Here is a 26,216-nt window from a genome sequence, read left to right as displayed (position 1 = left end):
GACTATAGAGAAGAACTTATTTAGCAGGCGCTCCTTGGGAAACAGCATACCTATAGATGTACATGTCTAAATATCATGAAGAGCTAACAATTTCCCTTAACCTGGGTCCTAAGATGTCCTAAGGTGTCCTAAACTTCTCATGGAAAAAATGTACCTTTTCTACTTTGGGGCATCCTTGAAGATAATATAATCAGATGCTTCTTAGAATTACAACCCCCATCCCTGTGAGCAGCAAGACTTACAAATGCAGAATCCCACAGCTTTTAGCACTCGTACTTCCGACTATGGACTAGCTGATTCCATTGAGTGACTTTTTTCAGAACCCAACAGTATTAAAAAAAAAAAAAAAAATCTTTAATGTTTTGGTTTTCAGTGGGTAAAGATGACATCTCTTAATTTAGAGAAAACAGTGACCAGAATTTTTATTTCATAGATTTACATAACCAAAATAATGTGAAGGAAACAAATATACACTCAAATAGATAAAAATTCATTTTCTCCCAAGTTGTTTGCCAATACCAGAAAATAATAAGAACCTTATATTTTTAATAAAACCACAAAGAAGTAAGTTATCAGTAATGAGATTCTATATGAGACTTTCACTTAAAGTAGTTCTTTTAATAACCAAGGAATCATATTTTTTCAAGTTTATCATATAATTTTAGCTGTTATCATTTCTTGTCCATTTTTTATAACTTTTGGCAGTGTACATATTTCATAAATAGGGGAAAAAGAAATTTAGACCAAAAATAGAAAAGATGAAATTCTGCGAAAAATTTTCTCTTGTGCTATTTCCAGTAGCACTTAAAATAATATAAGAAATAAATGCAATTGTGAAGTATGTATGAAAGCATTAAGACAGCAATAGAAATGTCCTTAAATAGGTATAGATTTGTGTTTTCTGTACTTCTCTATGCAACTCTTTTGATGATCAAAGTTTCATTTTAAGTTGACAGGAGCTCAATATTCGGGTCAACACTATATAAATACAGGGCAAGACAAGAATTTTAGGTCAAATGATAAAATTTTTAGTGCCAGTTTTCGTGCATATAGTGCTGTCATTTATTTTTAAAATAATGGTTCTGATCCAATTTTAAGAGAACCTCTGGGTAATTTTTGTTGGATTTGGTTTTGCTTATCTTTTTCTATTACCATGCATGATGTTGCAATGAGCTACAGTTTTGATCTGTTATATCTGAAACTATAATTTATGGACTTGCAACAAACTAAGTGAAGGAAAGATCAATTCCACATTGATCATATTAGATACACTTTATTTATGCATTTAACTTTAAGTGACTGGCTCATAATATGTGATCAGTAAGTGTTTACTAGATAAAATGTTTATATTCTACTGCTCCATTTTAATAATAAGTAGTTAAATCTTAGTTATCGCTATTTGTGAGATAGTTTTCACTATATGTATCTGCAGTTACATTTTTTAATATAACATGGTTTAAGAGAATGTGTCTGTATAAGGATTCTTTAAAAATTCACCAATATGTTTTTAACTCTTTTCAACTAAACTTCAAAGCCTTTGATGTAACTATATTATTATATAGAATTCCAGGCATGTAAAATAAAACACTAAGAATTTAATAAGACTAAAATAATTTTGTTCAAAGCTCTAAAATATTCTTTGAAAATATACTTGAATCCTGTTTAACAAAACAATATCCACTTAAACTGCAGTTAATAAAATATAATTTATCCTCAATGAGATATCTTCTACCAGGAAGAAAATGTCTTCTGTTGGAAAAAGACATGTTCCAAGCATTAGACTTTATATTTTGCTTGAAACAAAGATCTGTGTTTCTTAACATATTTATATAATTTATTAAAAATTGCATGATGACTATGTTAGTCATAAATGAGGTTTCCAGAGTCACTTTTAGAAGATGTCAAACAATATTTATTGAGCACCTACAATGTGCTTGACACTGTAGTAGAATAAAAAAGAACAGTAATTAACACCCTGTACAGTGTATTGAGGAATGCAAACAAAGAATTAAAATACTATCAGCTAAGTACAGGTCAAAGAATAATACAGAGGTAAAGACAATAGTTTCCAGCACAACCCGAGGAGAAATAAGATAAGGAAAGTCTTTCAGAAAATGTGCCATTTAGAAGGTTTTGGAAAGTAATGAAACAGCCTGTGCAAAGATACATAAGTATAAAAGAGTTGAGTGTTGGAATTTGTCTAAATTTTAAAGAAAAAAGGTGGACTATAATGTATCTCTAGAACTTTGGGAGAGAAACTAAGAATAAAAATGTCAAGAAAGATAGACATGTCTAAAGGATGAAGTCTAACCTTAGCATGCATTCTATGATCTAGCCTCGCCTATCTCACTGGCCTCATTTATGACTTCTGCCTTTCTCCCCATCCCAACAATTTGTGCTCAGGTGATATCACACTCTGCCTCTGTGAATTGCTGTTGCCCTCCTAATTCCACTTTCTCTCTAGATGCAGATTGCGAAATTTGCTTTTTCAGGTATCTTGAAATTAGAAAAAATTTACCTTAAAAAAAATTCAGCAATACTCTGGTCAGGTATAAATTAATTAATTGGCACTCAGGTTTGTGCATTAACCTCGTATGTTTATTTAGTACAAATACATGTTCAAGTGAATGGCCTCCCAGACATATGCTGAAGAGTTAAATTGATGCTGAAATGGAAGGCACAGGCTTATACTAATATTGGTTGTTTTATTATATTGTTTAATTGACAGGTCAAATAAAGCTTGAGGAGGAAAACTATGATTTCCCCTCTTATTTTTGTAAGATTATGTTTCTCTGCTTCTCATTTACAGCAAACAATCTAGCTCAAATGTGGCAGAGAAATTATGTATACACAGTCATGTTTGTTTACATTATATGTATTATGTATATATATATATTCCATTTATTAATGCAGGAATCAAGAATGTAGATTCATTTTATTTGCCAGTCTAATGACCCAAAGCAACATTCAGACTAAGGTAAAATCAAAGCAAATGTATTCATTCTTTCTCCTTAGTTGCATCTAAAAGATATAACCAAAACTCTCATCTAGTAATACCCTTACGGTTCCCATATAAAATCTTTTATGCCATCCAGTCTGTGAAATGTATTATTCTTTTAATTTTATGGGTTGGGACAAAATTAGTTATGAGGCATTACAGCAGAGTTTCACTACACATTAATTATTTTAATTGACTTTTTCTTGAATGAATAACTGATAAATCAATCTTGCAATTCCTCATGCTTCATGACATCCTTAACTCGATACAGACACTTAAGAATCATTATTCTATGAGAGCTTTAATACAAATTTGAGATTATAATTAAAATCAGACTCTTACCTGATGCTCAATTCTAAACCTTTTCATCTTTATTGAATTTTCTTTGCCCTATACTTTAAATTTAATATTATAACAATGATAGGCAGAATATATAATCAAGCTAAGCATCCTCAATATGTTGAGAAAAAAATATTTTTTCTTCAGGGCACAACATAAAAACCGTTCTTAACATTGTATATAAATGGTCATCTCACCCCTTAGAATTCTTTACAGAAGTCAGGCCCCTCCTGGTCACTGCAATGAAGACAAAGAATGCCTTAATGACTCTATTGAGGTTATCATTAAAATAAAAGGAGATTTGCAGACAACAGCTATAAATCACTATAAAATGGCCTGTGGGTAACCTTTGACACAATTCATTTGAAATAAACCTAGGATAGATTCATACATAGCCTTTGGTCAAGCCACTAGGTGGGCTAAAGGTCTTTTTCATTCCCTCCTTCATTTCTTGCAATATTAGTTCCTCTTGAAATGACTGGACAGCACCTGGATATGCAGAAGTTGACATGTGTTTCATGTCGATATAAAATAGCTCCATTCAGAATATAGTGTTGAAGATGTTTATGGCATTTACTTGAAATAGTTACTCTTTTGATACATACTTCAGATATATAAATGCATTTGGAATTTGTAACTACTTTGTTAAAATCTGTCATGACTGAGTATTATAAACATTTTGCAAGAGTTCAGACTAGCGTTACCCAAATTGAGTTCTGCATGGTCTCTATCATAATGGGAGATAAAAATCTCTTTAGAATGAAGAAGAAATTACAAGATTTCATTGGTTAGTCTGATTTTTCAAGGAAATTATTGCTTAACAAGACTTTTCCTTGCTGGCATTTAGATGATAGAGGCAGCTCTGGAAACTTGCCTAAGCACCCACCCCAGTGACTTGAGTTGAAATCCCAGGCGTACTCTAATTTTGGCTATTAAATCAGAATATCTCTAACCTCGGTTTCTTTCTCAGTGAAGTGGGATTGATTCTATCTTATACTCTTCCTCTGAAACCAAATTAAGAAAATATATCAAGATTCTTTGTAACCATTAAAATAAAATTTAGATTTCAGAGAATAAAGTGAATGGTATTAGAAATGAACAGATACAAAAATATCTAAATTAATTTTAAAATGTATTAGTTTTTAGGTTACTAAACTTATTAAGTATACTTTATATGTCTTCTAATATTTAACTGACACTCCCCCTAAATGTTTATGTGATTATGTGACTAAGAGTGAACCTATAAGTGTTTATTTCTTCTTTGGAAACTAACTCTCTTAATGAGAAAATTGCATTTAAAATTAGAATTTCTTTTTGAGTAGGGAGAAGTTCCCAGGCAAAAATTGCATAATTTCTGTATTCAATTAGTCATATACCATAACTTTTTGTTTTAATTTGCTCTCTAATATGTTCATTATGAGAGGAGTAAAAGAAAAAAACACTTTGTCAAAAATAGTTATAAAACAATTGCTTTTGATGACTATCTTGAGAAAGAGGAAATGAAATGATGTGATCCCAAATAGAAAATTTCATAGAACTTAATGTCCCACGAGCTCATGCACTTGATACCTTTTTGTGTTTTCAGACTCTTCAGAAAAAACAGATGAGGATCCACAAATAAGGAAGTTATAACCTCATGAAAAGTCTTGACATAGCATTTAAACACCTAAGATCCAAAATCTAAATCCCAGTCCTACACTAGGGAGCCAACACATTTGTGACAAAGAATTTGCTCTAAAAAATACAGATTAAATGAAATACATTTTTTTCAAGGGAACTTCCTTTGTGACATTGTTTTAGATTAATCACAATGACATTTCTTTAAGTATTACAATTTTCCAGCAATTGACATAGCTTTAAACTGTATTAAGATTTAGGGTCTGTGTACTGCATCACCAACTAAAAATAAATCCCTTCTCTCTCATGACCACCACTTTTGGAAACAATGCCTAAAAGATGCTTTTGTAACAAATTAAAGAATAAATATACCTCACGAGAAAAAGGAGCATATAAAACAACTCTCTTAATTCCATATTCAGAAATGAAAATCGCTAGTACTGCTCTTAATCTGAAGGGTGAGAATCAGTCTGGGTTAAAGCAAGTGGGAGGAAAAAGACTGCGTTTTGCATTTAATTTTATTTTTACTTATCTTTGGACTTTGTACCCTTTATCTTTGATGACTGCCCCTTTTTCTCTGTCTGCAATGAATAGAGTGAAAAGAGCTGTAGCTTGGTTCTACTGACTAGTAAAGTTTCAAGCGAAATTAATAGGAAACCTGTCTCTAGGAAGTTCTGACAATGGCTCTGTTAACTGACATCTCCAAGTAGAAAGCAGTGAGTCCCAGAGATGTCAAACCTTCAACTCCAAGGGGAAAGCAAGAGGAAAAGAGAGCAAAGCTCTGAAGACTGGCAAGAGCTATAAAATTCAAGTGGTGAGAGGAATTCATTTAAAGAGATTTACACGTGAAGGGATATATTATGGCAGTGCATATGCTTCCATTTTGTTATTCACTAGTCAAAGTGACATTTGTATTGTACGAAGCTGTAAAGAATTTTAAAATACTTATGAAAGGTAATATAAAGCTTGGAATTTATCAAGATTAGTCATTGATTTATCTTAACTCTCCGTGTAATTAAAATTTAGTAGTTAAATTGTTTATTATTTTTAATTAAGGTATATGTGAGTGTTAAAACTGATTAATATAGTAATGCTTACCTTCAAGAGTATTGTACGGTAAAGGGTGAGAGTATTCAAGAATATCTTCAAAGATTCCTTTAAAGAGTAGTCTTCTTAAACTATTTAAAATCTAATTATCTTTCCATCAACTCAGGAAAACTAATGCATTAAAATGAAATACAGTGATATGATTGTTACAGTGAGTGATAACAGGATGCTACCTTAGTCTTCCCTAACCAGCTTGCTTTTTGTCTAGTTCACCTTCAAATCCATTACACACACATGAATGCACACATACACATGCTCATTCTTCCCCAAGGTTCTATGCCTTAGACAGTGTGACCCTTACTCAAGTCTCCCAAATGTACACCAATACACTAGCTAACTGTCGTAACTGTCATTAATTGTTAACTAGTTAGTCATAGTTGGTTCACCAGGCTGTTAGAGATTCGTACCCATTAGAACCTGCACATGCATGTCTGTGGACATTGGAAATTTGGTCTTCTATTAATATTTAGAGTTAGCATTAAATGACTTATGTATGATATGCCTTCTATTTTTTCTGCCCCTTTCTTCAAGGTTAGCTACCTAAAGATGGTCTGTCTTCTTAAACCAGGCCAAATGTTCTCCAGGATCTAGAAAAACTTCAATTCCTAAAAGAACCATAGATATATTTTGCAAAGAAACTTTTTTTAGCCTCCTGAGGGTCTTCCAAAGTATTTGATTTTGTTTGTTTCAAAATCAACTCATTTTTTTTAATGTTTTCATGAATGGTACGCCCCCCCCCCCCCCAATAATAAGGCTCTTTTATAGCACTCCAGTGGGACACAGGTTCTGTAGTCATGTGTACTGGTGGTGTTTATATTGTTGTGCTGTCCTTTTGATATGAACTCCTTTTGTAGGTTGAGGTAGAGAGGTGTGCTCATTTTGTGCATCCAAGTACAGGTAGATGTGCCACCCCCAACACAGAGGTGGTCATAGAATTTGATCAGGATGGGGTCTGTTTTGTAAAGCTCTATTGCTCTGAGAGCTCCTACTTTCCTTACTTATAAATCCATCCCATCATTTGATAATTTGTAATTCTTCATTATTGTTTTCATATATTTTAAGTGGAACTAATAAGAAAGTGACAGTGACAAATGCTTCTTAATTATGAAGTTAAGGGCTGATAAGGTGGTGCCAGGAAAACATTATGTTCTTGTACATGGAGTGACCAATTTTTTCATTTTTCTAGAGGAAATTTTAAAGCTTTTGGAGATTTGCATTTAGAAGTAAATAAAAGAAAGTGGTATGATTACGATAGTCCCTCCTTTTCTGCAGGTGATTTGTTCCAGAACCCCTCCCAGCGGGTGCCTGAAGCTACAGGTAGTACCAACTATATGCTATGTTTCTTCCTATACATACATAAACTAATGACTTCTCTTTGACATACTTGAATTTCGAGCATCACTACTCTTGTGTTTGGGGGCCATTATTCAATAAAATAAGGGTTACTTGAACACAAGCACTGTGATATAGTGACAACTGATCTGATAACCCCCGAGAGGTACTAAGTGACTGATGGGTGGGTGAGTAGCATATATGAAATGGAGACACCGAACAAAGGGGTGGTTAATGTCCCCAGAAGGAACAGTAAGTCAGTGTAAGTGTTCATCATTCTACTCAGAATAGCATGCAACTTATGGCTTTGGAATTGTTTAATTCTGGGATATTTCACTTAATATTTTTGGACTGTGGATGATTATAGATAACTGAAAAGGAAGAAAGCAAAACCTTGGATAAGGTGGGGACTACTGTATTAGCACCAACTCTTATTAATCTATGCAGTCATTTGGAAGTTTGACTGGTGCCACTTTATCCACTTTCAAAGGCACTCGCTCATATTCTCACGTGCCTAACAAGGCAGTGCTGGTTGTGGGCAGAAGGAAGGCCTCAGTTCCTTCCAGGTGAACATCTCCCATAGGCTGTGTTGAATGTCCTCATGACATGGAAGCTAGCTTCTTCCTGCAAGTGATTTTGTGCCCCAGGGAACATTTGGCAATGCCTGGAGGTATATTGGGTTTTTGAAGCCTGGGCAGGAGTACTACGAGCATCCAGTGGTTGAGGCCAAGGAGACTGTAAAGCTTTCTACAATCCATAAGACAGTCACTCACAACAAAGAATTATTCATTCTAAAATGCTGGGAAACCTTGTTCCAGAACCAAGCGATCCAAAAAAGAGGAAGGTAGAAGCTTTAATCTTTTAGGACCTAGCATCAGAAGTCAAACTATCATTTCTGCAGTATAGTATAGGGTATGTAGATCAGCCTTATTTATTATGGAAGAAGAATACATGTGGACATAAATACCCAGAGGCAAACATTACTGTGGGCCATCTCAGAGGCTGGTTGTCACAGAAGCATTTTATGTACAGAGAGAATGGCATTTTTTGGTTTAGACATTTCAAAGCATTTTTTAAATTAAAAAATGAACGTGAAATATATGATATTCCAGAAGCCAGGATTTTCATCTCTTCCTCTCTGTTTTTAAGTTTATATGTATCTTTGTTTGTGGATATAACTTACAGTTTTAAGACATTAACTCACTAAAGTCAGAAAACAAGGAAATACTCTATTGAAGTATTAATGGCAAAGGAACGGGAGACACTTTATACAAAAAAGTAAGTAATGAATACTATGTAAACTGCTTTAAAAGAGCCAACAACTTAAATGTAAACTCAATGGTAAATTACCACATTGAAGCAAATACCCCCAAACTACACTACTAGCATCTACTTTAAATGCACATTAAGCAAAAGTATAAAATGGCAAAATAAGGAAGCCAAAAGGGAAACTAGAACATATTACCCTCGGCTAAATAATGGAAAACTTGCATTTAAATGGGAATCAAGTCTAATGATAGCATTAACATTGCCAAAGCATACCTATCGAGCCTTCCTGGAGCTCTGTCTGCATGGTTAGTAAGGCATCTTGCAATCTCTAAATCTAAAAGCAAGCATGTGTTCATGAAAGAGCCTTCAGGACTCTGTAAGATGACCCTGCTAATTAAGTATGGAGTTGGGGTGGCCACAGGAGCAGGATTTCCAATTCTTCAGATGTTAAAGAAGTAATAAGATTGTTAAAGTTATTTTTATATTCTATGTCTTTAATTGATTCTTGCACTTAAATGTGAACCTTTTCTCATCTAAGTTCTACATGAAGAAAAGACCAGGAAAAGATAGGGCAAACTTTTTGGAGATCCTCGTTATATTTCTGTTGTGTTTTGTTTTTCTCTTTAGTAAACCTCTGCTGAATTGTAGGAAGACATGTCTTGTTTGGGTGGGGAAGGTGAAAGGGGGCACCCACAGGAACAACAGGGATGGCAGAAGGAAAAGATGAATGTGACCACAGGCTAGGGAAGAGAGGGGTGGCATTAGTGCACATGATGCAGTGCAGGCTGTCATGTAACGTCCCTACTTAATTTAATATGATTATTTCATCAGAGAGGATAATAGTGACAGCGTGATTAATTTTGCAACATGTTTCATGAATGCTTTTGCTCTTGCCCATATGTCAGTATTGCTACTTACTTCACTTGAGTGTTTATGATAAGTATGAGGACAATCACAGTTTTCAAATTGTGCAGAGAAAGTAGCCTGAAATTTTATATATGTATATTTGTGTGTGTATATATATAATTTTATATATATAAAAAATTTCAACCACTGCATGGCTATTAAAAGATTAAAGCATATTTATAAATGAAATAACATATTAAATGCATAGACAAACTATCCTCAAAGAATTCAGTTTAATAAGATGCAATTCCACATACGTGCACATCTAGGTCTCAAATAGAAAACAAATGCATTTCTTTGCTCCTTTATTACCGAACACACAAAACAAAAGCCTCAAAGCCACATACCTTGTTGTTAGGTCATTTGCATTTTCCTAATGCCTGACATAGAACAACCATTAATAAATAGTTGAAATTTTATGTAATAAATAATGAATGGGTGGATGAATGATTGAATAAATTTATATGGTCTTGTGCATTGCCATTAGAGTGCTATAAATTCCTTAACTGCCAAATAAATGTTTGATTTTACAATAATTACGTTAGGTAAATAAGGAAGTCGAATTTTGAAACAATTGTGATATGGCATAAACTAGATCATCAATTAGGTAAAGAGAATGAATAAATACAAAATTATTTTTTTCTGGAGGCTACAATCATTTGCACATACTTCGTGGTCCATCTTGTGATCCAAGGTCCACATGTGGGTATATTTCCATGTTGTGAAGAACAAGGATGCAAAAAGGAAGGAAGGACAGAAGGAAAGAAGGAAGGAAGGGAGAGTGGGAGGGAAGGAAGGAGGGAGGGAGGGAGGGAGAAAGGGAAGGAAGGAAGGTGGGAGGGAGGGCACGAGAAAGAAAGAAATAGACTTCTTTAGGATAATGATATCCTTCTTGTCTCATTCTCTATTAAAATTCCTTAGCAATAAAATGAATGAAGGCTAAGGAGTGGGAAAAAAAGAAATAACCCTTCAGGATTCTGGAGAATGTTTTTTCTTTTATAAATTATCATTGATTTCTGCAAGTCATCAAACATCAAAATGTATTTAGTCTTTGTGCATTATAAAATTTGACTATTATACAGTTATATTAGAGTAACATATTTTTCTCTAAAGTAAAATTATTTGAACACCATCTAAATTAAATATATTTTTCTAAATGAAATATATTTTAACTTTATATTTTACAGTGTTTGCTAAGTTTACATGGAATAATCCTGCATTCATGATGACAAATGATATTTCTCCAGTGCATCTAAGGCTATATATTTGTGTCAGATTATTTCCTTATCTGATTTATTATTCATATGGATGGGGGTTCATTGTCTGGGATAAAATTTCATTAGGACATCCGTGATAATTTTAGCATTGTGACCACAAGATGATATAAAGTGAAATATTTGCTTGCAGACAAGTTATAGTAGCTACAGGTAAATGGAAGATGCCTGAACTATTATGGTTGTTTGGGTTATACACTATTCCCTCACTTATCGCAGGTATTACGTTCTAGACACCCCCGCTGTAGGTGAAAATCAGCAAAGTAGGAACCTTGCATTTATTTTAGTATTTGTATATAATCTGAGGTTTTATAAGCTGTTTCCAGTCCCTTATTAACCTTTCCCACTCCCTTATTAACCTTCTCCACATTTTTATAAACACTACTTATGTTCTTAAACATATTCTACACTCTTAAACCTATGTAATTTTAACAACATAACATATACAGTACCGCAAAATCCCACAATATAGCAAAAATCCGTGATAAATTGTTAAATACAATATTTTTTAAAATCCCGCAATTCAGTAAGGCCGCGATAAGTGAACCACGATATAGAGAGGGACTGCTGTATTTGCTTTGCATTCTATCCCAGAAAACTAAGATTAAAAAATACTTTATTAGGAGAAGCTTAGACATGAATAGTTTCCTAAAACTTGTCATTGGATGTAAAAATAATATTCTCTTAGACATTATTTTATACATTGTTATATTTCTGGCATATTGTACACAAACGCTTGGTATTTTTTTCTCAACAATTAATCTAAGTTAACTCTTTAGTATTAAGGAAGGAAATATTTGATGCTATATAGTTAAGAAAGAGAGAAGCATAAAAAATTTAAATAAGTGAATGATTTGTGCCTGAATTTTTAAACTCATTATAAAATAACAAATATGTTTATTACTTCATTTTATTATTTTATGTGATTGACCATTATGTGGTTGTATTAATATGGTTAAGCCTGAATTTCAGAAACTACATCCCATCAACATTTTTTTTTTTATATTCAAGCTTAAATTTGTCATGTGAATGAACAATACTGTATGCTGAAGTAAAAAACCTGGGTTCATCAGAACTTTCTGAACCTTAGTTTCCTCTCAGGTTATTCATTACTTCATAGTTTTGGAAATTAAATAAATGATTTGAAATATTTGTAATTCTACAAATGTAAATAATAGCCTCTATTAGTTAAAACTTACCTACCTTAATTTACACCTTACCTTTAGCTTACATGTTTGTTTTATATTTATCATATACAGGTGTGGAGCTATTCAGCAGGCACATAGGACTCTCTTTAACTATCACTTTTTATATAAATGTAATAAGTATATATGCTGTTTTCAAAATTTTGAACTGACAGCAATTTAACAATTGGTCAAGTAATTAAAAGAAGATTGCTTTCTGAACTGCTTGATGGTGTACTTGAGAGAAATGCTCCTTTACAATGCTTTCTTGACCTTAAAAATTGCTTATATTTGTTTATATGTAAATTATTTATCTTCATTTTTAAATGTATGTTTTATATGTAAAAATAAGGCTTATCATGCTAAGTTTCCAATTTTCTTCTAAATGAGATATTACAAATAATATAGTAGAAAAAGCCTTACATTTGGTGTTTATTCTGGATATTCATAATAATGAGGCTATGTGTCATAAACAGTCTACTTACATTTTATGGTTTGGATTTTTAAATCTTTATCTAGTAAATTAAAAAATAATAAAATAGGAAAACTACTGTGATTTTTGTATTCTTCATGAATAATAGGCATTTGGCATAGTCGCTCTCTAATAAGTTATTAAAAGAATCAGATTCTGAAATAATATCATGCAGTGGCTCAAAATTATTTTTATAGTTACCAATATAAGGATCAAGCATGTGGGTTCTTATTAATATACCGTTAGCCTGGTCACACAGTGAAAGAGAAGGAAAAGGCAATCAGGAATGACATTTCTATCAACTTTGGAACTGTCAACCTCTATTATGTCCTTGGGGCTTTGCACTTTTTGGCTTTCAGACATCTGTGCCGCCTTGAATGGAGGAGAATATTAAGAGTTCCAGTGGATCTCTCACTCTGATAACTGCCTTGGGTAGTCATTTTTTTAGTATGCTCGTGCAAGAGTTCTTAGTGCTTAAAGCACAGCCGGTGGTATTTCACCTCATCAGCACCACATCTGCATCATCTTCATTGACACTGCTCCCTCTCTCTCTCTCTCTCTCTCTCTCTCTCTCTGTCTCTCTCTCTCTCTCTCTCTCTCTCTCTCTCTCCCACACACACACACACTCCTTCCTCTGTGCTCATAAATCTCTGTTGCAAAGCTGTGAATACATTCCCTCCTCTCTTTTTTTTCCTGCACAGTCAAGTGAAACAGCCACCTTTAGTTTCCTCAAGCATACCCTCAAAACTTCTGCTAGTCCTGATGCTGTCAAAGGAAGTTTGCAGGCTGTCATGACAAAAGCCAGTGGTTTAACACAGAAGCTAGCAAGCAGGTGCAACGTTTGATGGGGGAAAAGTGCCTAGAATATTTACAGCCATATAGTAAATAGTGAAGATCCTGGATGAGTAACAGGGAGAAAATTTGGATTCTAATCCTTATTGGCTCACTCAATCTCAGTAGCATTTAGTTTATTATGCATGTGCGTCTTTTTATTTATTATTATTATCATATATGGTATGTTCTAATAAAATTTTTAAGTTTGAAATAATGTTACATAATTTCTAATGTTACCTCCTTATATTGAGGAAGTTTTTAAAAAGGTTTTGAAGCCAAAAATTTATATTTAATAATCTCCCTGTATATTATATAAAGCAGTGTCTCTCAAATATTAATGTGCATCATTTGGGAATGCTTGTTAAAACACAAATTGCTGGAATCCACTTTCACAGTTTCTAGGGTACAGAATTTGTCTTTCTGATAAGTCCTGGTGGTGCTGGTGGTACCAGTTCAAGGACCACATTCTGAGAAGTGGTCCTTCATGCTGGAGTAGATTTAAAGAAGGGGACACAACACCTCTGGATTTCTGCCAACCATAGCATCTTGTATATGGATCATGGCTGATGAGCTCAACTAAAATTCAAAATGAGAAATGGAGGAGTGATTTTACCTCTGACTTTTAAAATGCTAAAGTCGTCGGCAGCTGTCCGTCTCGAGAGACGATGGTGTAGCTTCTTAAGAGTCTATCTGCACCGCCGAGAATGGCTGTGCAGTCCGACTCGGGAGTGACATGGTATCTATCTCCTCCCGTGTTGAATCGACATCTTGCGATGACGCTGAAGCTACAGAGCCTGGGCAGGGTAATATGGAGGGTCTGCTGTTGCCCATGCAGCAGACCCGCCCCCCCTCTTCGCAGCTGAAGGGTCCAAGGGAAAGACGGAGTCGATACAGCTTGGCTTCAGGTGCGCCGCAGGAGTTGCCGGTGTTGACTACAACGTCAAACCGCCTTAGGGACTCCGGCTCCGGATTTTCTGTCGGGGTTTACTCCCTTAGCCTTTCCCCTGAAGATGTATGCCGCAAGGCAGCGGAGGTTTTTTGGAGTCAGAGTTTTCCTTCTCTGATGTACCCTGACTGGAAGATCGAACCAGCGACACTTAGCTCGCAGGCCGACGCTCAATCCACTGAGCTAAACCAGCCAGGGCAAAAATGCTAAAGTAAACTTTGCAAAATTATATATTAAGCCAGTCATGGAATTATCTTACTTCACCTTCTTCCAAAATTCTAAGAATCCATATAAATTTGGTATAATGGTCACTAATTTATTATGCATCTAACATAATTACACACTGCCATTTGATTATCTCATGGATTTTCAATTAACTGTTCTTTTCTATGAAACAGAAAATAGAATTGAAAAGGTTACTCTCTCTTCCTAGCCTGTTCATGGGTTTCATAAGTGCAGCTAACTATAAAATCTAATAACAATAAACCACTTTTAAAAATACAAATTTGAAATAGATACTATATTATATCATTTTAACATTTTAATAAAGTACCTTGTTTCAGTGGTTTTGTAAGTATATACATAAAATTTTGTGCACATTAACTAACGTGTTTATTAACATGTTCCCATGTCACCAAATCACACCATATGATTCTAAGTAGTTCTACTTTCGAAAAGTTACCCTGCTACTACTGGTAGATATTTTATGTACTTAATTCATGAAGATTAAACAATAACTAATTGGAAACTATTTTTATTCTACAATAATACCTACATAAAATCTGATATAATGTAAACAGTAAAGTGGGACAGCTGTAATAGAACAACAATAAAAAAAGAAAAAACAAATGATACAGTATTTAAATTTTAGAGCACAAAAAAGAATAACTTTTTGTTTGTAATGAAATAAAAGCGATGTAATGTTAATATATGATTATTATACATGTGATTAAAATGTCATTGATAATTGTACCCATAAGGGCTAATATAGATATATATAAAATAAAATCTAAACAATGAAACATGACCCATTCAAGCATAGAACAGTTGAAAATCACTATACCTGCTGAACTGTCTACATAAAAATCTTTATTCCATTATGTATTATACTGTAAAGAAAATCTATAAAACAAATTTGGATTTTAAAAATATAATATGTATAATGAATATGAATATAATGAATAAATAGTATATATTTGTATAATGCCATATCTATTTTCAATTTTAGATTAAAACCAAAAGTACTTCTGAGAAAATTAAGAAAAATAGTTATTTTATAAGAGAGTTATAAAGTTTTTTTCTTTTTTTGTATTTAGTTTGGAAAGCAGTTCCGATTAGAGGTACACATCATTTAACTCCTCCATTACAGATGTTTCAGGTGCTCTGCCTAAGCACCAGAGTACAAAGAGCTTGGGACTCAACCCCTGTTCTCCAGAGGTTGGAGGAAACCTACCTGCATCATAATTTTCCATGAACTATGCATTATGACAAGTAAAAATAATAGCTCTTTCAGAATATTTCTTACAGGTGATATCACGTGCTTTCTGGATAGTTTAGTGAACGTATACTTTATCTTATACAAAAGGTATTTCGTAACATGCAGTTGAAAGTGATGTTTTTGACAGCTGATCAAATGCTTATAATGTTCAGATGGAATGTTAAGATCACTGATTGGTAGAGTAACTTACTGGGAAATGACAGGCACTATACCTGTGTTTTTCTAGACATTTTAAATCAGCTTTTCCTTATCACAGCTCATGTTCTAATGATCATTGCAGGATGAAGTGGCCCAGCCACTGAACCTATCAGCTAAACCCAAGACCTCTGATGGCAAATCACCCACATCACCCACCTCTCCCCATATGCCAGCTCTGAGAATAAACAGTGGGGCAGGCCCCCTCAAAGCCTCTGTCCCAGCAGCATTAGCTAGTCCTTCAGCCAGAGTTAGCACAATAGGTAAGTTCTGTTTCTTTTGTTCTTGCTGATTTTCTGTTTATGGCAATTGAATGGAATCATCTTTTAATGGTAAATCACGCATACCCTGTGCATGGCTTCAGTTTCATACAAGAGTTCCAATGTGATGAACCCCATAGGTCTGTTTTAAACATGCAATTGAAATTTATAATTGAACCCTAAGTTATAATGTCCCCCTGAATATCAAATTGAATTGCTTATGTGCTTTGATATAACTGATGTTATTTAGGTTATGTGAAAGAGGCCTGATGACTAATCACAGAGAGCAATAGTTCCAGAATGTTTTTGTTAGGTGACTTGCTTTTCCCATCACTGAAATTTATTTCTATTTTCTGTGATGTGTACAAAGTATACACAATAATGAAATACCTTCTGTCTAGATCAGTAGTCAATCATCAGGATGTAAAGTTTGTTTAGTTCCATACTGCTTGAAATTTAGCTAAATATATTAAAGTATTATAAAAGTGGATAGCTTTATTTTTCTGTAATTGTCATTTAAGTAAAGTAACCAAACATTAGAAAATGCTTATACAAGCTAACTTTTTTAATGTTTCAATAATTTATATTTTAGTAACTCATAAATTAGACTGTAAATACCTACCTGAACTCACATTTATTGATGTATTTATTATTTGCAGACAGCAATGAGAGGTTAGCACAGAGCAGCTCTCAAGTAGCTCATGGTTTAGTTGGGGGAAAAGTCATCTTATAGTACAAGTCAGCCATAGCAAGTTCTATCCAAGAGCACATATACAATCCTTTGGATATAAAGAGAAGAGTGTTGAATTCTATTTGGGAAGGATCAAGGGAGGCTAACTGGGGATAATTTAATTCAAGTGGAGCCTTGAAGAAAGGACATATTCCTAGGCATTTTAGACTGTAAGGGAAAAAGGGTAAAATAGTATTTTAAGAGAAATATACTGATTTGGCTAGATAGTGCAAAGTGATCAGAGCTAAAACTGAAAGGGGCAAATGGAATCTGAGTGAATGTTACCCTAAGAAATTTTGACTTTTTCTCCAGACAGCAATCTGATCAGAACTTTAAGAAGACTATTGACAGCAGAGAGAGATTGGAAACAGGGAAATCATTGTTTTATTGTAGAAGAAGAGTAAATTGCATGAAATAAAAATAAGCAATGATAAGCAAAGGAGAGGATAGATGTCAGAGATATTATTAAAGAAGAACTGGCATAATTTAGCCGTAATATACCTGGTGAGCTTCAAGTTGGAGACAGAGGCTAGGATTTTGAAGTTATAAAATAAGGATAGTGCCTTAACTGTGAAAGAGGATACCGGAATGGAAGCAGGTTTGGGGGAAGATATAATATAAAAATCTAATAAATGATGAATTTGAAGCACAAGGAGCCATTTGTGTGAAGTTGTTCATGAAAAGACTTCAAATATAAGTCTGATATTCAAAAGCATTGCTAGAATTTTTGTTCCTTATTGAGCTCGTTGAAGTCATCAGAGCAAATAATTTCACACACACACACATGAGTGTGTATGTATGAAGAGAAGTGGGGTAAAGAATCATAGATGTTACCTACTGTTTTAGTTATCTGTTTCTACCTAACTAATCAACTCAAAACTCAGCAGCACAAAACAACCAACATTTACTATCTCACAGTTTCTAAAGGTCAGGAACGTGGGAGCAGATTAGCTACGTGGTTCCAGTTTAGGGTTTCTCTTATGGTTTCAGCCAAGATGTTAGCCAGCTTGCAGGCCCTACTAGGGATGGATGATAATTTTCTAAGACTTACAGGGCTATTAGCTGGAGAGCTCAGTTCTTTGGCACAAAGGTCTTCCCAGAGAGTTGCTCCTAATATGGCAGCTAGCTTTTCCCCATACTGAATGACCAAGAGTGAGAGAGAGCAAAGAGAAAACCACAGTGCCTTTTATGACCTGGTCTTCAAAGTCACACATAGCCAGTTCTGCTTTATTCTTTTTATTATAAGAGAATCAGAAAGTCCAGCCCAACTCAAAAGAAGGGAAATTAGGCTTCATGTCTGAAGGGAAGAATATCAAAATATCTTTGGACGGACTCCAAAACCATCACACATTTTTAGGGGGAAAACCCCTAAAAAGCAAGTGAGTGTCTTAGAATCAGAATGAAGATAGAACAGTGTCATGCTAGACTAAGAAAAACATAGTCCAAGAATGAAGGGTTGTTAATAGTGTCATATTTGCAAAAAAGTTACATATGATGAAGAAGAAAAGCATTAGGATTTGGTTGGAGCTCATGGATAGGTAGACTCAGACAGAGAGCTTTTAGAAAGGTTTAGCAGAATCCCAATTACAGAAAGTTAAAGAATATGGGGGATGAAAGTGCAGTTGATATATAGACCAGTCTCTGTAAGATTGGTGTTGAGAAGTGATTTTGAGAGGGCTGAGTGGAGACAGATTTTAGAATCAAAAAATCATATGATGTTCAAGGAGATGAGATGATGAAAGAGGATTAATCATGGAGAGGAGAAAGGCCAATTATATTTTCTGAGGCTGAAGGAAATGAAGACAAAAAGGGTAAAATTATAGAGAAGTTATGGGATCGATAGAAAGAGAGCTGAATGTGTCTATTTCAATTACCTCCATCTTTGCAAAGGAGAATTTCAGGCTATTTGCCAGGAGGACATCAGTGTGGGATAGTATAGGCAGCAGTGAGAAGAGAAACAGTGAGAAATTAAGTTCTGAGAAGTTTGAAAAAAGTTTGGGATATATGTATGCTTCTTACTATTATGCACCATTCTGTTATGGTTGAACTCTTGGTTCTCTGCTCAACATCCTAAATGGACACCAAGATAAGACTTGCTTTCATGTCCAAGTAGGTAAAAGAAAACATGTTTTATTTGGCAAGAATGATTTCTTTCCATAGTGGACATGAAGGCTCATAAATATCAGTGTTGGTATATGAACTACCTTTGTAATGCCATCAGAACTAGAATATTAAACTAATGGACAAATGCATTTGCACGTTTATCACATGCGGATCTTATGCTTGAGCATTCCAAGGATTAAGCAAGGCAAAGTATTTTCAAAAGACAAGAATGAACTTAATGATATTTATCATCTGACTTTCTCCACTACTGAAACTTCCCTTATTTTGTTCCCCAAAACATCCCTTCACCACATGCACATCACTTATATTTTCCAAGGAGTTGAAGGCACTACAATTTACTTTTCTCTTTTCAGTGAATGCAGATGTTGAAAGCTGAAACTGTAATGAGTAATAATGTAGTTGGATAAAAGCTGTGAGCATTAATGGTGCTGTAAAGGTCACTCCTGAAAGACGAATTAATGTGTTACGCCATTAATAAAGCATGGAAAACTGTGAACCAAAAGATAACTTAAGATATTGTTAATGACGTGGGGCTCTTTGTGACATACCTATCAGCTATAAATATGGAAAGTGAGTTTTTGAGGTTGGTGACCAGTATTACATTATATTATATAAGAATGCCTTTGATATGATGGGCAAATGATAGGCAGCTCCAAAGAAAGGGAACACTTAAAAGCTGTGAATGGTTCAGGAGGATGATGGGTAATTTAGAATATCTGGGACATATGTTATATTTCCCTTATTGGACTTTTTCACTTATGTTGTACATATATAGAACATTTTAAACTTTTTTCAAAGCATTTTTAATCTATTTTCTCTCTGTAGATAATTATAAAATTATAGATCCTTCACTAAATAGAGAAAATACCCATGTCATCTGGTGAAAACTTGTTATTTTACAGATGAGCAACAGAGACCTCAAGTGGCTAAGTGCTTACCAGGTATTCTAAGTGTCTCTCACAGTGTAGGCAGGTCTGTGATTCTGTGTGTATCACCTCCATTTTAATTTCAAGAAAACAAATGTACATAATGACTTAGTAACTTGCTCAAACTCCTAACCAATGGAAGTTAAGGCCAGATAGTCAGAATCTTGGGGTTGGGATATTTTTTAATTTATTTTTTAATAGCTCATTTTTATTGTTTGTTTGTTTTTTTTCCATTGCCATTTATCCCCCTTATACCCACATCTACTTTTTTAGTTATTGCCTATGGGTAGTCTGTCTTATGCTTTCCTCAGTCATCTATTTAACCTTTCACTCATTCATTCAATGAAAAGGTATTAAACATCTTCTCTATGCCCTCCATTTTGCTAAGTCTGGAGGATAAGCATGCAAGTGTTGGACCGAGGCTTTAGATGCCTACAGTCTTTGTTCTGTCAGGAGTTTGAAAAACAGTGGAATGTACTCTTCTGATCCTTTCTTCCTCAGGGGAATTAACATGTGATAAGTAAAATTTTACCTGAGCAAATGTAGTAGACAGAGATAGATTCAGCAAAATGAAGGGAAATATATTCAGGTCTATTAATTTGGTACTTTATTTCTACAATGTGCTAATTTAAAATATGATGACATAAAAGAGAATATTACATCAAATACATTTACATTTTTAATGAGAAAAACTTCTATGAGGGTAAGTTATTGAACAAGAATATTGTAATAGTTACATAAAAAGCCATCGGATTATCAAGACATTAGGGGTATCATTCACCATCTGGCAATTAACATTTACAGAGCACTTGATAATTTACAATTTGGTTTCACATGTATTAGTTCATTAATTCTTGTGAAGTTTCATAGATGAAGAAATAGCATGGTGCCAAAAATTTGATGATAATGTGACCTCAAAAATAGAAAAAAAATAATATTTGTCGAAAACAAATTGAAACACCTGTGCCCTTACTTTTGCTTATAACTTAAAAGTCTTATGTAAAATACATATGGAGTAAACAAGAAGTATATTGTCCTGATAACATCTGTTAAACCCATGAGTTTTAATAAATCTATGACATATGGTACAGGCTTTCATTGATAGGATGACATCAAAAATCAATGAACTTGGTATTATAAAACTGAATACTTTTAATTTACAAATATGCATTTATTCCTTCAACAGTTTACCACAGGCCAAAGGAAAAAGGACTTAAGAAGGAAAAAAATGCCCTCCAGTAGTTAGTTCAAAGACTGGAATGAAAGCCATATTTAGAAAAATGAAGGATAATATGACAGAAAAAGCATTTACAAGATTTTGAAGAAGCATATAAATGGGAAGTACTAATGTTGCCAAGGAGAATGTCTGGGGTATGTCAGCGAAGTCCTTACAGAAGAGGTGACATCTGAATAAATTCCCAGACACACGGGGAAGAGAGAGTATTTCAGTAAAAGAAGAGCTTGGGAGACAGAGGTAGGGCAGGAGGAGCAAGGCCTGTCCTTGGAACCGGAAATAGTCCTGTGTAGCTTCAGCAAGAAATGACATGGGAAAGATAAGCAGAGTTGACATCATCAAGAGAGTTTTAGGCCATTTTAGAGTGTCTGGAATTTATCCTAGAATGACATTTTGGGGGAGACAATTGAAGTATTTCTTGTTCCAGTATATTTTGGAAAGGCTGCATCTTGTTGTTGCTTCTTGAAGATTCACAATACACATTAACATATTCAAGATCTTAGGAATTTGTGCGATGACGAACCCTTTTTAACTTTAATTAGGATTTCCCACATTTATTTGAACATGGAATTATTATTCTTCACAGAATATTACAGATTATCCTCTTATGAAATGCTCCTTTAAAGCATTAGGATACCAAGAGATGGGTTTTTAATCAGGTAAAGCAACATAATCCACATTCCTTAATTTTGGAATATTTTAGAATGCTTTTTCTGGAAGCAGACTAGGTGATGGATTAAAGAAGCATAAGCCTGGAGAAGCAGCACATTTGAGATCTGCGGAGGAGACAGAGCCGTCAGGGCTTGGTTTCCTTTTGTATGAATGCTTAAAGGAGGTATCTTGGATGACTCCTTAAGTGACTGATTGCATGGGTAACTGGAATTGGATATGAAAGTAGAAAAACAGACTGGGGCAGTGGGAAGATGATAAACACTGTTTTAGACATGCTGCATTTCGGGTACTCATGAGACTTTCAAGTAGAGAAGCTTAGGAGATAGGCATAAATATGTATCTCAGAATCAGGAAGGATCTGAGGCAGATAGTAGGTACTTCACAGTGCCAGGAATCACCCCTTGATTGTTAGGATTACGTTTAAGATTGATTGTGAACTAATGGGTCTAAGGCTGATGCAACAAATCATAAACTGAGTGACATAAGACAATTTTTTTCTGTCACTATTTGGAAAGTAGAAATCCGAAGTCAAGGTGTCAGTAAGGATTAGTTCCTTCTGGAGTCTCCGAGGGAGAATCTGTTCCATGCTTGTTGCTTAGCTCCTGGAGGCTGCTGGCCGTCCTTGGTGTGCCTTGCTTTTTAGATGCATAACTCCAATCTCTGTCTCCATAACCCCATGACTTTTGTCCCCACGTCTCTCCATGTCAAATCTTTCTCTCCTTTCTCTTATAAGGACACCTGTCATTGGATTTAAGGCCCACCCTAAAAACAGGTGATCTCATTCCAAGATCCTTAATTTAATTACATCTGCAAGGACTCTATTTCCAAATCAGGTCACATTCACAGACACCAGGGGTGAGGACTAGACACAGCCATATCTTTTTGTGAGACACAACTTAACCGATTAGTAGTAGTTTCCTGTTTTTCTTTTCACCTTTCAACCGCTTTTTTGTTGTGGAGCAGCCATTACTCACTTTTTCTGTTTAAATTTTATCCTAAGATTGGCTTTTGCAGTTTGTACATTTTTTTTTCTGTCCCTGAAAATATATAAAAGGGGCCTTTTTTAATTTTGAGAATTTTGTTGGTAATGGTTAAGAAAACACACTGAGACCTAAAACATTAAATTGTGGTAAATTTTATAAGGTTACTATGGTAATAATTCCTAACCTGCATTTCCCAAATGTCATCCAATATGCTTATTAGGGCCATATTGGCCTTTGCCCTCTCATTTTCCTCTTAAGATTGAGGCTCACGAAACCTCTCCTAAATATACACCTGCCTACTGGTCCTGCCTTTAGATAGAATTGCTGCTTCAGTATACAATGAAGGAAGAATAAAATATATCAAGTAATAATTTTGGGTCTTTTTGGACTCTGATGGGCGACTTCCATTTAATTGAACCTCCCTACCAACAAGAAATGATGTCTCTTCACACACTTTATCATAATGGTTAAAACCGTGTATTAAGACCACTGAGGGTAAGCATAGATAGGAAATGAAAGCAGAAAGAAAAGAAAGGAATTAGCATTTTTTACTCTCTCCTCGGGTACTAAGTGTTCTATACACCTTCACCTGTGTTATTTTGTTTAATTCTTCCAGACCTTACATTTATTTTACAGGTTAGGGAAATGGAAACTCAGTGAGATTGTTATAATTTGTCAAATATCACACTTTCCAAGAATTAGTAACCAAGACCCATCAAACCCAAATATTACCTGTATCACTAATGCTATTTGGCAGATAAACCAATGGTTACAAAATAACTGTTATGCCAAAGAAAAACTATATTAACTAATTTAATCTTCACATCTGTGTTGTCTGGTTATCCCCATTTAACTAATGAGTCTATTAAGACTTACAAGGGTCAAACAACGTGCGCAATTTTTATAGCTAGTAAGTGACAAAGCTAGGATTTTCATTCGGACTTGTCCACCTCTAAAACACACACTTCTCCTGAGGATTGAAACCCTGCAGCAAAATCTAAAGAGCAGTTGAAGAAAAGGATCCCAGGAAGGAATATGAGGATGAAGGACGCAAGAAGAAGGGATCCAAGCTGTCACGGGAAACAAGGGAGGAAGGATTTTCAATGAGGAGATGCTCAGCACTGTCATTCTGCAAGGAATGGAAAATGCCTCTTGGATCTGGCGATTAAATGAACAAAGGGACCAGAAACAAGACTGCAGTAGAACTGGGAGAGTGAGGAAGGACTGAGAGAGTATGCATCTTTGAGAATCTTGGCTTACAAGGTGGAGAGACCGGATTGGAACAAGGGGCAATGCAAACTTGAGGAAGACTTTATTTGCTTGTTTTAGGAGGAGAACCTTAAGTACTTATAAATCCAGATGGTGGAGATGGGAGAGAAGGGCAGAGAGATGACAAACGTGAAAGAGAATAACCAATGACAAGGTATAGGAATCTAGAACACAAGTGTAAATGATTTGCCTCAATTGAAATTGGAGGCACTGTTTTCCCTGAAGCAGGAAGAGGCATAAATGGAGATAGATCTGAGGCTAGCACAGAGTAAGAATGATAGGGGGAGCAGGAAGGTGCAAGTTCAGTCTTACTGCTCTTCCCAAAATCAAAGACCAGACCATTAGCCAAGAGAGGGGGCATCAGCAAGATTGGGAATTTGGTGACTGTGATAAGAACAGAATGTAAAGAACCACCGAACAATCGCATTGATTTAACTCTGTAGTATAGAAATGGTTTTTATGATTTAACACAAGAGATACAAATATTAGAATTTCATATAGCATGTTAACTAAAACTCCAGAATCTCTAAAAGCAAGAATGTTAACTTTAAAGTGAACACTTATTTCCACCTGCACACAAACACATACTTCAACTTGGAACTAGCCATTACAGAAAATAATCTAGCAGTCATTTATCCCCATAATAATTTGCATTCCTTTACATATATATTAATCATTTTCTCTATACAATGTTACCTTGGAAGCACCTATAAAGCATAAAGAATTTACACTTTTATTCAGTGCCATGTGCCAAACCATTTCACATACATTTGTGCTCTGGAGAAGCCAAAGAGACTACAAAAATGTGTAACATCAAGTTGTACATAAACAGGAGTCAGAGGGTAGGGAACTCAAGCTAACCCTCTTAGAGTGTTACTAAATGAACGTATACCAAGATCATCACTGCCATATAAGAACTGTATTTCTTTCTTGAGTGGTGGTGTTTCTGAACAGAATAGTTCAAGAATAGTATATTAAGAAAGTTGTTCAAGTCAAGACACTATGATATTAAAAACAACCACCTTGTATAGTAAATCTTAACCCTAAAGGTCTGACCTAGGTCTAAAATGTTTTCCATATGGAAAATAATACAATAATTAGTAAGTGATAATTCAAGAATAAACTCTGTTTCATGTACTCACAACTGTAAACCTAGCTTTCACACACACACACACACACACACACACATACTCTCACACACACACACACACACACACCCTGAGTGGTAGTCCTGGCTCCCTCTTGTACCGACTACACTGGAACTTATCTTCCTGCCTGAAGGAGATCAGAGGATGAGGTCTGGTCTGTGCATAGTGAAGGGGGTTGGGGGGAGGCATTGCTGCACTAATCTCTCATCAGCTTCTTCAATAGAAATGTTTAAGCAGCAAGAAAGTATCCTATGTTTTTTGGCAATCAGCAGATCAGATAGAAGAGCCTGGCTACACAATGAGGATGTGTAATCTGACATGATTAGACAAGGCTCTTTAGTACCAGAACATTCATAATTGAGACAAAGAAATAGTATTAATAACACTTTCCTAACACGGCAGTTAGCCATTTTATATTTCCTTTCTTTAATCTTTGTGTTTTTCAACAAATCATGGGATTTAATAGTGTGTTTTGGCAGATTAGAGGATTTATAGCCCAGATGTTTTTTGTTCTAAAAATGGATTAGGGTGTAAAGTTTGCTGGAATCCATGGAACATGTTGAGGCAAGCCGGTCATTTTATGTGTGATTAGTGCCTGCCTTCTGTCTCACAGCCCCTCCATCTGTCACAATTCACCAATGGATCTGGTTAGATTTAGCCTCATGTCACAAACAAGTCCCTTTTCTGGGCAATTTCATATTATAGATTCAGTTTATGCCATTTTATGCCCTAGTTAAAAAATAAGGAGAGTGAAATATGAGATATTAGCTTTCCTTTCAATATTTGCAAAACAGTCTTTTCTCATTAGTATTCTACCTTAAGGTCATGCAGATTATTGTAATAATGTGCATCAAATAAATAAATGACCGGTGTTAAAGTGAAATTTAAATTAGTTTTGC

At 34.7% G+C, this 26,216-nt stretch overlaps 1 protein-coding gene across 3 annotated transcripts in view; it reads left to right on the top strand.

Annotated features, from left to right (window-relative positions):
* Nucleotides 1-26,216, top strand: part of SOX5 (SRY-box transcription factor 5) — a 941,468-nt gene that overhangs the window by 879,405 nt on the left and 35,847 nt on the right. For all 3 annotated transcript variants that reach the window (XM_090275485.1, XM_090275487.1, XM_090275488.1), the window contains one exon: nucleotides 16,057-16,234. In XM_090275485.1, the coding sequence (XP_090131611.1) occupies nucleotides 16,057-16,234 (178 nt within the window). The remainder of the gene's footprint in view (nucleotides 1-16,056; nucleotides 16,235-26,216) is intronic.

This window comes from Furipterus horrens, unplaced genomic scaffold (genome assembly GCF_987537825.1).
Source record: "Furipterus horrens unplaced genomic scaffold, mFurHor1.1.pri manual_scaffold_4, whole genome shotgun sequence".
Taxonomy (NCBI): domain Eukaryota; kingdom Metazoa; phylum Chordata; class Mammalia; order Chiroptera; family Furipteridae; genus Furipterus; species Furipterus horrens.
The sequence above is the reverse complement of the archived record's forward strand: the minus strand, read 5'-3'. Positions and strand labels throughout refer to the sequence as shown.